The sequence below is a fragment of the Poecile atricapillus genome, chromosome W (assembly GCF_030490865.1).
Source record: "Poecile atricapillus isolate bPoeAtr1 chromosome W, bPoeAtr1.hap1, whole genome shotgun sequence".
Taxonomy (NCBI): Eukaryota; Metazoa; Chordata; class Aves; order Passeriformes; family Paridae; genus Poecile; species Poecile atricapillus.
The window spans coordinates 11,910,854-11,922,960 of record NC_081288.1 but is presented as its reverse complement, the minus strand read 5'-3'; the positions used below and the strand labels follow the sequence as shown (position 1 = coordinate 11,922,960).

General features: G+C 38.0%; 1 protein-coding gene across 2 annotated transcripts in view; it reads right to left on the bottom strand.

The window, feature by feature from the left end:
• Positions 1-12,107, bottom strand: part of LOC131591889 (membrane-associated guanylate kinase, WW and PDZ domain-containing protein 2) — a 706,821-nt gene that overhangs the window by 242,112 nt on the left and 452,602 nt on the right. For both annotated transcript variants that reach the window (XM_058862997.1, XM_058862998.1), the window contains exon 4: positions 1,704-1,919. In XM_058862997.1, coding sequence (XP_058718980.1) covers positions 1,704-1,919 — 216 coding nt within the window. The remainder of the gene's footprint in view (positions 1-1,703; positions 1,920-12,107) is intronic.

Below are 12,107 nucleotides of genomic sequence, written 5' to 3'. Positions count from 1 at the left end.
CCTGGGAGAAGCATATTATAGGTGTAGAATGCAAGGAAAAATGCAGGTAAATATTGCCTCTTGATCCACTGGGAGATGGAACATATTGTCCTGGAAATTGCTCCTCAGCAATTGTCTCTTGTGTGGCACATTTCGAATACCTACAAAGAAAGATCTTTCTAATGATTTCTACAATACACATCAGACACCAAATCCTGCCTTGCCTCTTTCACTGTGGGAGTATCCTGGCAACAGCGGCAGTGCTGATGTTAGAATCTCTGGGCTTCATCCTTTCCTGCTTAGCTGAGGAGGAAAGGCACTAAGCACCACAGCAATGCCAACAGATGCAATCTTGTGTGGAAAGGGTGAGCAAGGCTTGTGCAGCATGTGGTGGCAGTGGAAAGGGAGAAATACTGCAGCCCTTTGGAGAGCCAAGGGGAAGAAATCAGACCCACTCTCACCCAACGGATCCTGGACAATTTTGGTAGATGGAGATGGATTCTGCACAGGAATTTTCCTTTATATGTAATGCTAGGCAACAGCTAAAGAAAAGCAGGTGGCAAAATCATCCTGGATGGGAAGGTATCAAATTCAGTATACTTTGTAATGAAGCAGGAATTAAAAAGATATATATAGACTTTGCAGTATGAAAATCTTTCTACATAGCTTAGAAGATTAGGTAATAGATTTTTAGTTTCACAGTAACCTATACATTTAGAGAACTTGCAATATTTCATATTATGTTCACATCATGTGATTGTCATTAGACTTCTACTTCAACAATCTGTTTCTGAATTTCTAAGTTTACCAAAAAGGATTCACAGCATTATTTCTCAGAGATATAAAAATCTGAATTCTTTAATTTTCTACCTGAACAACAACAAAAATATTTTCTTAAATTATGTTTCAGGATAAGAATTATTAAGTTCTGTAAAATATTGTCTTGCTGAAAGGTTGAGGGGAAAGTTGATTACCTGCTTCAGAATAGGCTCTTGATAGGCTCTCTCTTGATATCAGTCAGTAGCCAGACCCCTTTTTTTATTGAAGCATTGTGATCCAAGCCATAAAAGAACAATTGTCTTTTAGGACTTGACATCTGAAACCCTTATCAGCTTTATGCAGGCTCTGAAACATTCCTGAAAAGTGTCCTCCAGATAGTATTGCCAGCTAAGTTTTAATGGTCCTGCCACAACTTTTTTAATGTGGTGACTTCAGTATTCCATGATATTGCTAAGTCTTCATTAAAATTTACAAAAGTTGACTTCAGAAAGTGCTGAACAGTCTTGTGAGTGTCACCATTTGAGAACAGGAAGACCCAAAACACAGAGACTATTTATCTGAACAAATTGCAGTTCTCCAGACTCCCTCTATAGTCGACAGAGAGGAACAGGCACTTGTAAATGATTTCCTAACCTAGAAATCTAAACCAGGTCACAATCCATGCTCTGAACGAAGGTATTTTTCTCTTTGGTCTATCAAGAGGGTTCAAAGAGACTAGTTCAGAGATGGAAATCTTTACAGCAGCTGAGGTAAGTGAGATGACTCCCCAAAATAGAGGTTAAGTAATTTTTTTAGGCTTCAGAGAAATCCTAATATTCAGGACTCCTGCCTTTCCCTCTTGCAAGAACATCCTTACCTGAACATGCATAATCTCACTACAGAAGGAGGTAACTGAGGACTCTGAATAACAGAAACTCACTGCAAAGTAAGAAGGAAGAACAGACCTGGTGTTACTGTCACGTCATTTCCATTGACCACAGGTCTTTCTTCCTCTTCTTCCTCTGGTGGTTCAATGCCTGTCTTCTCCATATTGCTCACAGACTTATTCCTTTTACGTTTGCCTTCAGCCCCGGGAGTGGCACCTGGGAGGATCTGGTCTGTCACATTTAACAGCAATGGAGCCGGTTCTGCTGGAGGCTTTGGAGTGCCGTAATAGTTGTCTGGAAAGAAAAGGAAGGCAAAACACATTAGATTGCAGAAATACACAGGCTGTTGCTGCTTCTTTTGTCTTAGATTAATGGATGTGTGAGGTAGGATCAGGCTCATCAGCTAAAATAAAGAATAATTCAAAATGTTTTCTGCAAAATTGAATGTTTACCTTTCCTGAAATGGCAATTAATTTTCTTGGTGGTAGCACAAGTGATCCAATCATGCTCACAAATATGTATCTTATTAACAATTTCTGAAACTATAACAGGTTAAGCTTACATTCCTCTCATCCAAATACCTTACCAACCAGTGGTGTATCAGAGCTGTTCTCTTATTTCAAAATATTAGTTAGGACAAATTAGTTTTGCAACATTTATGTGACAAAACAAGAGTTTCTTGAGGATCAATATTATGACAAGAATAATTATTATTTATTATGTCATTTCACTCCCTCAAATTATCTCACCTGCTTAGAAAGTAAATAATCATTGAATGATTCAGAGATTTGCAGTTTTCAGTAAGACTTTCACTATCTTGTTTTTTATATTTGTCAAACTTTTGCTATTCATGACTTCAAAATTTGTAATAGTTGATGCTAATATATTTTCAAAGAAAGCTGAAACTTTATGCTTTAGGGCTTAACATTATCTCAAAGTACTAAGGAATTCTGAGGAGACTTAAGGTGGCTGACAGATTACCCCTATTTGTGTCTCCTGAAATTTGTGGCAACTTCCTCTGAGTCATCCACTTTCTGCCAGAAGGATTATTAGATTAGATGGACCACGGTCCCATCGTGTCTATCAATATCTGTGTGGTTGCGTTTTTTTCACATCTAACATCAAAATTAGTGTATTACTGATACCACAAAGTTTTCATTAAAAATATGTTTAAAAATAGATCAGTGACATAATTAAATATTTTAAAAAGCATGTGTTTTCTAAAAAGAAACATAAATAGTAATATAAGATGAAAACATGGCATTTATGCTGCTATCTTTTTTCACCTGTAAGCTGTATTGAAGGGCAATGAACAGGTTGTTTTACAAGTAGATTTACAGCAGTTATTATGGGAAAATAAAAATACTGTCCAGGTCTGAGAAATTTTTCTGCCCTCCCATGTCTCCCCCCCCCCCCCCCCCCACAAGGAAAAAAAAAACCCAAAAGCACACCTCCATAAGCATATCAAGCTGTTAACAATATTTGTAGACCTTATGACCATTTTAAAATTTCTTATCCCATTATTTAGGACTTCTGTATGATCAAATAGCAGTAGCAACTGACAATATCATTGTTACCACACATAGGTATGACAAAAATAAATGCATATGTTATACATGCACAGTAAACCATCATAAAATAAATTTTGCAGGCAGAGTAAAAATTATTACTGGCACTTGTATTTCTGTGTGTTTCTGAGGACTTACAATGTTCCACCTCAGTACAGGTAAGTAACTGAACAGCCTTGCAACTACTGAATACTCAATGAATTCTTCACAGTGCTTCAGCAAAACAATATTAATAACAGATGTTTCTGTAATTGTAATACACAGAAAAAACCTACTGTGTTAAATGACACTCATAGTCACTCTGGACTTAGGGATGTCTGAGTGAAAGTTTCACTTACTGCAGATTTTCTTTGGATTTTGTGATATGGCAGCAGGTTTAACCAAGAGCCCCAGCAGGGGAATGAGATGTGGCTCTGTAGGGGTGACTGTGGGAGCTCTCTGACTGCCAGAATTAAAGCAGGGGAGCAGAATTTGGGGTCTAAGGGGGAAAACAAAAATTACATTGGTCCACTCACAAAACCGTACCTCCAAAAAATGTCAAGATCAGATCTATTTGCATTCAAATTTCTATGCTCTGACAGTACAGGCTATTTTGAGAGTATCTGGAAACCAACAGTGTTCAGTTGAAAGTCTACTTTTGTATTGCTCTAAGATCACATTACCTTTACTGGTGAGACTGTGTGTCTGAAATATCACATATTTTGAAAAAAGGATTCCTCAATTAAAAAATCTCCCTGGTCTAAGCCATTTTACCAGTCCCAATTAGTGCCTCAGAGGCCTTAAGCCTGACAAAACTTGTCAAATAGTCACTGATTTCCACTGATGCCATAAATAGTAGAAGGCTATCCCAGGGGTATCGCACCAGTGTGACACAAACTGTGAAACTAAAGTGCAGTACCTTGGCTTTCTTTTCCTTTGTTCTTACTTTTGTCATTGTCATACAAAATTGAGTGCACTAGTAAATAGCAGTAATGTTAATATCCTGAATAGTAGATGAGGTGTTCTAACTGAAGGACACTCTCATGTTTTCACTTTGACTATATGCATTAGAGACAGAGATAAAATTTACCAAAAAAACATCTATGAATATCACATATATAAAAATATAAGAAAAAATTGCACATGTAAGATCAGGGGCCAAAGAGGATTTAACTCATTCAGTTTCAAAATGAAAATGCTGTTTAGTTTCCAACTTCTGTCCTGTAACATAACACTTTATGTGCTTTATGATCAAATAACCATTGATTTAAAAGTGAATTTTAAATTATTCATTGCTACCTATCTATTGATCTATACATTTAATTCAAAACTGTGCAAAACCAATGCAAATAAAAATAAGAAACTATACACATATTGATATCAGCGTGTCATAAAAAATTTAGTTAAACTACAATGGGAAAAAATATATAGGGTGAGAGATCCAGACATTTCAATGAAGGAGCAATGCTCCATTATAGAAAAATTAGAATCAATGTGCACTGTATCTTTTATGAAGAAGAGATTCTTAGTGTCTTGAAACTCCTTACTTAATGCCTGGGATATTAGAGATAATGGGATACTCTCATAAAACCTTGGCAAATGTCATACCTAGGCATAATATAGAGACTAAAATGTTTAAAAAACATAACTTTTGTTGCCATGAAATTTTGATAACCTCTGCTCTCTTTTTCATCTTCCCCGAGCAAGGCCAGGGCTGGTTCAATGGGTTATTGTTGAAACACTAATAATAAGGTACTGAAATTCATTTTCCTGTAGGTAAAAAAGGAACGTCAAATAAATAATTTCAACCGTAGTCAATTTTTAAAAAGGAATTATTAAAAAATAAACCAAAAAAAAAAGAAAAAGAAAGTGGATTAGAAGAAAATATAAATCCCATGCTCATTGGCAGTTAGAAAAAACAGCAGTTTGGAGTTCTTTTAAAAAATGAATGGAGCACACACCAGACAACACCTTTATAGCACTATACAAAACCACATAGTACCCTCTCTTTTGAATACTGCCTGCTGTTCTGGTACTTGCCTCTCAGAAATTACATGGGGGAAATAAAGAAGGGCAATTAAAGCTTGGAACTGCTTAAATTGTTTTTGAGGTTTCAGCTTGGAAATGGGACAACTGAAGGGGGATACGGCAGATATGGATAAAAACAGGACAACCCTGGGAAAGTGCCTAGAAAATCAATGAATGGATGCTTGGCTTCCCACTACTTGAGAATAAGAGGATGCCCAATCCTAAATTAGCAGGTTTAAAACAAGCAAAATAAGTGTTTTTTGTTGTTTTTTTTTTTTTTTATACAGCATAAGAGAATAGTGGCATTCATGGTCACATGCTGCCAGTATCATAAATGCAGTAAAAAAAAAAAAGCAATTATAAAAAGTCATAGAAGAAAAAATGACCATGAAAGCCTATTAAATGTAAAGGTTCAAATTCTGAATCAAGAGTTCCATACAATCAGATTGGTAGAGTGCAGAATGTAACTCTGCATGCCTTCCCTGTTCTTGTATTTTATGCTTTAACATCTTACAGGTCTCATCCAATATCGGTGATTCTGTGATCTTCCAAGGGGCACTAGTAGAGACATTTTCCCCCCATTTGACTAAGTACAGCTGCTCTATTACTCAGGTCCCTCCTTGTTGTACTCAAAAAAATGTGTGTATACTCACCTGCCACCCCTGCACAGTCAAGAGGTCAGTTTAAGCCTCAGTTCTCCGTGCTGGGCCTGAATCAAAGCCTCTGTGCAGACAGGCAGTGCAGAGAAAGCACCACTGCTGAATCCATCTGGCTGCTGCTCCTGATTGCTTCAGTGCTCCCAGCTGGTTCTGAGTGCAGCTGGATACTGAAGATGGTCTGGCCTGACCTATTTGACTTGGCTGCCAAAGTGGCTTGGAAGCCACAGCACAGTGACAATTACCAAGCATCCCTTGCCACCCCTGAGCTGTATGAACCCTGATCAGCACCCTGATTCTGCAAGAAAGAGTCAGAGAAATCAATGGGTAGGCTTGCTCTGATGACAGAGACTGGATCAGGAAGTCAGAAAGTCACAAGAAGCAGAAAAATGAGGAACTAAGGAGGACGAAACAGCTTACTTTTTTTCCTTAACTTTAGTTCACATATGTCAGGATGTAGGAAGACTTTTATTTTATCAATAAAGTGCTTGATGATAGCAATATCCTAACTTGCTTCCTGAGAAAAAGTAAGCCTTTGTGGAAGGAAAAAAGAGCATTTGGGTGGTAGTAAAAGAAGCAGAAGAATCCTCATGCTGAAGTGATACCAAGACTCAGATATACTGACAGGGGCTATACTGGTGTGCTTGACACCTAGTGATCCCAGTTACTGGGCACAGTTATAAATGTGTCTCCCATGTCGTACTCTGCTTTGTGCTCCATTGCAGGGACTGACCTACGTGCATTTTCCTCTGCCTGGCCTTCCCAGTCCCTCTCCCTTTCTGTGAGGAAAGAGCCAAAATGCAGCATAGAGTGGACATTTCCACTTGCCATCCTTCTGGGCAGAGAAGGGAGAGGAAGGGCTTTGTGCCACATCTGCACTCCAGGCTGTGGAAGAGGATGTGCTCCTTTAGCTCCTGGGCCAGGCCAGCCTGAGCCATCAAGTTGTGGAGCAAAGGGATCATTGCTGAGAGCGTCCTTTGGTCCTGAAGCTCCAGTGATCTCATCTAAGAAGTTAAAAACTCTAGTTTTAAAATGTGCTATGAAAAATTAAAATAGTGATGAGGAATTAGGAAATTATAGTAAAAATGAAAAACCAGACAGAAAACAAGAGGTGTGCCAGAGCAAGAAGCTTTTAGGATGAATATACTTCCAGCTATGGTGTGACTCACATTCTGAGCCCAGAGACACATTCCTTTTCACACCTATTTTTAGAATGGGATGAAACAATATACAGCTACAAATACACACCTGCCTGTGCTTATTCAGCTCTCTCCCTTAGATTGATCTGTCTTTTTTTGTTTATACAGCTTTGAATTGCTGAAGTATCAGTCAAAATTTTCTGAGTCAGCCACAACTCTGGGAAATGAAAGACAAACCTTATTTTTCAGTTATGAGAACAATAACTGCGAATATTATGATGAATGTTAAACCTCTACATATTTGCTTTTGTGTTCACTGACTACTGATAATAAATTAAGAGGAAGTACTCTGAAGTCTAATTGTTGCCTAGATTTGAGTTACATTTGATATTTTAACAGTTCACAAACACATATGGAAATGTAATAGATTACAATGTATAGAGAGTTTTAGGTAGGCAGAAATTAGCTTATTTTTCAATAAAATAAAATTGTGAACAAATATTATTTTATAATTTGACTAAAAGAAGATGGCTGAATTTATTTATGATAAGAAGAACATACAACAAGAAACATCTGTTCATGATTTATGTCTGTTAATAATCAGTATCCAGATGAAGACTGGTGACAAGTGGTGTACCTCAGGGGTCCATATTGGGAAAAAGAGTGTTTAATATCTTCATCAGTGACATCACCAGTGGGACTGTGTGTACTCTCAGCATGTTTATTGATGACACCAAGCGTGGTTTGGTTGATACACCTGAAGAACAGCATGCCATCCAAAGGGACCTGGACAAGCGCCAGTATCCAGGAGCCCATCCCATGAGGTTTAACAAGACCAACTGCAAGGTGCCGCACCTGGGGTGGGGCAGTCCCTGTGGCAGCACAGGTGGGGCATCAACAGATCAAGAGCAGCCCTGCCAAGGACTTGGAGGGGCTGGTGGGAGAAAATCTGGACATGACCTGGCAATGTGCACTCACAGTCCAGAAAACCAATTATATTCTGGGCTGCATCCAAAGGAGCATGGCCAGCAGGGCGAGGGAGGGGATTCTGCCCCTCTGCTCAGCTCTCATGAGACCCCACCTGCAGTGCTGCATCCACCTGTGGATGGATTGGATGGATTCTCAGCACAAGAAAGATGTGGACCCATTGGAGCAGGTCCAGAGAAGAGAAATGGTGCACCACTCCATGAGGACAGGCTGAGAGTTGGGTTTGTTCATCCTGGAGAAGAGAGGACTCCAGGGAGACCTTATTGTGGCCACTCAGTACTTAAAGAGGGCTTAAAAGGATGACTTTTCAGAAAGACCTGTTGCAATAGGACAAGGGATAATGGTTTAAAAGTAAAAGATGCTGGATTCAGACTCAATAATAAGGAAGACATTTTTTATTGTAAGGATGGTGAAACGCTGGAAGTTTTCTAGAAAGGTAATAGATGTCTCATACCTGGAAACATTTGTCAACTTGGAAAACGGTCTGAAGAACCTGACCTACCTGAAGATGTCCCTGCTCATTGAAGTGGGTTGGACTAGATGACCATTAAATGTCCTTTCCAACTCAAACTATCCTATGATACTATGAAAAGCAATGATTTTTTTATAACAAGATTTATTTTTTAACTTAACCTGCTTTGGAGTCCGCAAATGCACTGTTACGGTCTATATTCACTCTACCTAGATCTTAGTGTTTAACTGATGGAGCGTTTAATTGGTATTAAGTAAAGCAATCATCATCCAGGAACTGCCTAAAAAAATCTCCATCTACACAGCCCTGGGACATCACAGCCCTGATGTCTGCTGCTGTATGGAGTCCACACTCTGTGCAATCTTGGAATGTAAGTTTAAGTATAGTTTTCTGTTAATCTCCAGAACACAACAAGAAAACAAGCTCATGGTTTTGGTAGTGTTTAGGGCAGGCCCAACACATTGGCAGTACAGCCAGCAGGGTAAGACCATATGGGGTTGGTAGTCTTTCAAATTTTGTGTGAAGTGTTCCTGGACAACATATCCCAGGAATATGTGTTGCAGACATCTTCTTTGAAGGATTTATTATTAAAACTTAACTATGGAATTGTTAAGATTGCAAAAGATCTCTAGAGATAATCACTATAAATGTTAACACAACACTGCCATGTTTACATCTAACCATGTCCCTCAGTGCTACAACTACAAGTTTATTGAACATTTTCAGGGATGGTGATTCAACCACTTATCCTGAACATCATTTGCATGCAATGGATGTCAAGGACAGGAAGGAATTCCTAAATGATGTTTCTGTGGATTTCCATGAACCAAGCATGTAGCATCACCATGCTCTCACTTCACTGTGTACACATGTCACTTTGCCATAGAAGTATAATCAAGGGTATTTTTTATATGTCTGTTTTGTTCTGCAGTAAAAACACACAAATATAGAACATTCTAAAAGTGAAAAGTCCCTTTCTCAGTATTCTTACAACCATCTTATAAAATTCCTAAAGAGGTAAAGAGTACATAGACTTTGTTAAAATATAATTAGTGATGTATTTTAACAAAATCCAAGACAATTACCACCTCCTTAAGGAAGTCTAGCAAACTTCATTTCACCCACTCATCCTGAGTAATTTATTTTGACGGGTGACTATACCATAATTAGGGCTTTTTTTAATCATTGCTGTAAGGTTGGGTGAGTAGATTTTGTTCTTGGGTTCATACATTTTCATGACGGTTTTGCAAAGCTGCTTGATGGATTAAAGTTGCAGAACTCTTATTGTGACTCCAAAGAAAGTGGAATTAAAAAATGAAGCCTTCTGCAGCCTTTAGATTTTAGATTTACATTGGTATTATTTTGACTCATGAACTTGTGTCATTAAAATAGCAAAGGAAGAGGAAAGGTCATAGTTCAGATCTCCCAGAATTTATAGAAAAACAGTTACTAAATATAGATTCACAATTATGTTTTTAAACAACAGCAACTTCTATTGTGTTCTCTGAAATATTCACAAGCAAGGTATACTTTTACTATGATTTTTGTGGCTACTTTTAGTTTCTTTTAGACAGAAAGCTGAAGGTCCCAGAGATATTTTTGCTCTTTTCTTACTAACTAAGCCTTTGAATTCAGATTTCTTAGTATTCTGAGCCTTGCTGTTAAATTAAAGTCCAAATTAAAAATACAGATTAAAATTTATTTACTTTGGGAGTGCTGTCTGAATGAGTTACACATGATATGATACACAGAATTAATTCCATACTTGTTGGATATTGACATCCCCAAGGCTGCTTGTTACAAAGTCTGTTTTTTCTTCCCTTTCTATTTCCTGACTGCATTGGGTTTCAGCTAGAGAAATACTTTCTGGACATCCCAGCATTCTGCTAGAACAGAGTGGTCAAAGTTATTGCCTGTGCATTCCCAAGAAACACTTCAGCATTTTCTGGCAGGGGCTATCCAGCTGTTTCCCAGGGGCAGGGGGATTTTTGATGCCTTGTGTTTGCTCTGCCTCTTCCCCAGGCAGAATTCTCATTTGGGTTGGTCTCTGCAGCTTCTGCTAACAGACATTAGCAAATATGCTAACTTCTGTGTCAAGTAATGACATTTTAATAACTGGCTTCAGGATTGTCTATTCATCTACATTAAAATTAAGTCACTAATTATAGCTGTGGATTTTTGCCCAAGTGTTCTGGCCCCCAATGAATGCAATAGCAGAGGAAGTTTCTAAATTCACAAATACAGTGATGGGGACCAGACAGGCTGTCAACCCTTCCAACATGACAAAATTGCTGTTCTCTTACTGTTGGACACCAACTGACCCCAATGAGAACATCTTTTTTCCACCCATACAGACTGAGTAAGGATATATGAGTTTGTTTTTTATTTCTTAATTGGTATTTTTCAAGAAAAATATCAGTAGCAAATGAATTTTCATAATATTAAGGTACATATAAAGTACACCTGACAGGCATAGGGCATGGTCTGATTTTCTGAAATTTTGAAGACCCCCCCCCCCACCCCAAATTAAGACATATATGTTAGTTCTCATTTTAAAAAAATATATTTTCCTCAGAGGTATCACTTCACACTTTAGCACATTTCAGGGAGTTCAGACTTCTAAGTTTTCTTCATCACTGTTTCCATAGTTCCATTTTACATAGCTGCTTTCCCTTTTAATTAAAGCATTCCTTTTTCTTCCACCTTTTTACGTACTAGGGTGGCTTTATCCTATAAACACTCTGCATTCCTTAGATTTTGCTAATTAATCTTTTAGCTGTTTTCCCATCTACAAATTTAGGCACATATGCAAGACTAATCCCTAAAGCTCTATGTAAGTGTAAAAGAAGCAAGTAGAAAGAACAATTTCACCTTTACAAATCAGGCACTGACTGAAGTGTTTTCATCATCCCCTTAATTTCTACCAAAGCCAACCATGTGAACAGATACAATCCTCTTGAGAACTAAATCTCTCACAGTTGGGAAATAACAGCTCTGCTGTCAGATGTGGGAATCCCACGGGCTGAAGGTGTAAATACCTTTCAGATAAAGTAACTATAAACCATCCTGTGTTAAGTCCAGGTGGAGATGGCCACAGAGAGGGAACTGTCTTGCTTTAAGATTCCTCTAAGATTAAGGTCCTGACCTTATTTCTCCGAAATATTCTTCAAGTTTGTATTTCTTTCTGAGAAGCAGAACACATCAGTTTTAGATAATGGCCCAGAAGAGAGAGGACTGCTTATCAGATGCAGCAGAGTGCTGCACACACTGCACATCATCACACATCTCCCAACCACCAGAAAATATGAAATGACCTTTAACTTTCATAATTTGATCTTCTGCTGAGTACGGTGTACCAGAAGTAAAAAATCTAGACAGACTGCTTGAATTAAGGAAAATCATGGACAAAGGCACAGGATTGAATAATTAATAGAAAATGGAATTGGACTTCAAAAGTAGGAATCACAAAGGTATGAATGCAGGCTATTGGAACAAGACTATGCATCAATACAGCTTGATAAATACATTAGTAACTGTTTTATAGCATGCTGCACACTTTAAAGCAATTCTATCATCTGACCTCATCTTCTAAAAAGCAGTAGTATAATCTGAAATCTCTGCTTTCCTAGAAAAGAGACATGGTTCAACTTCTA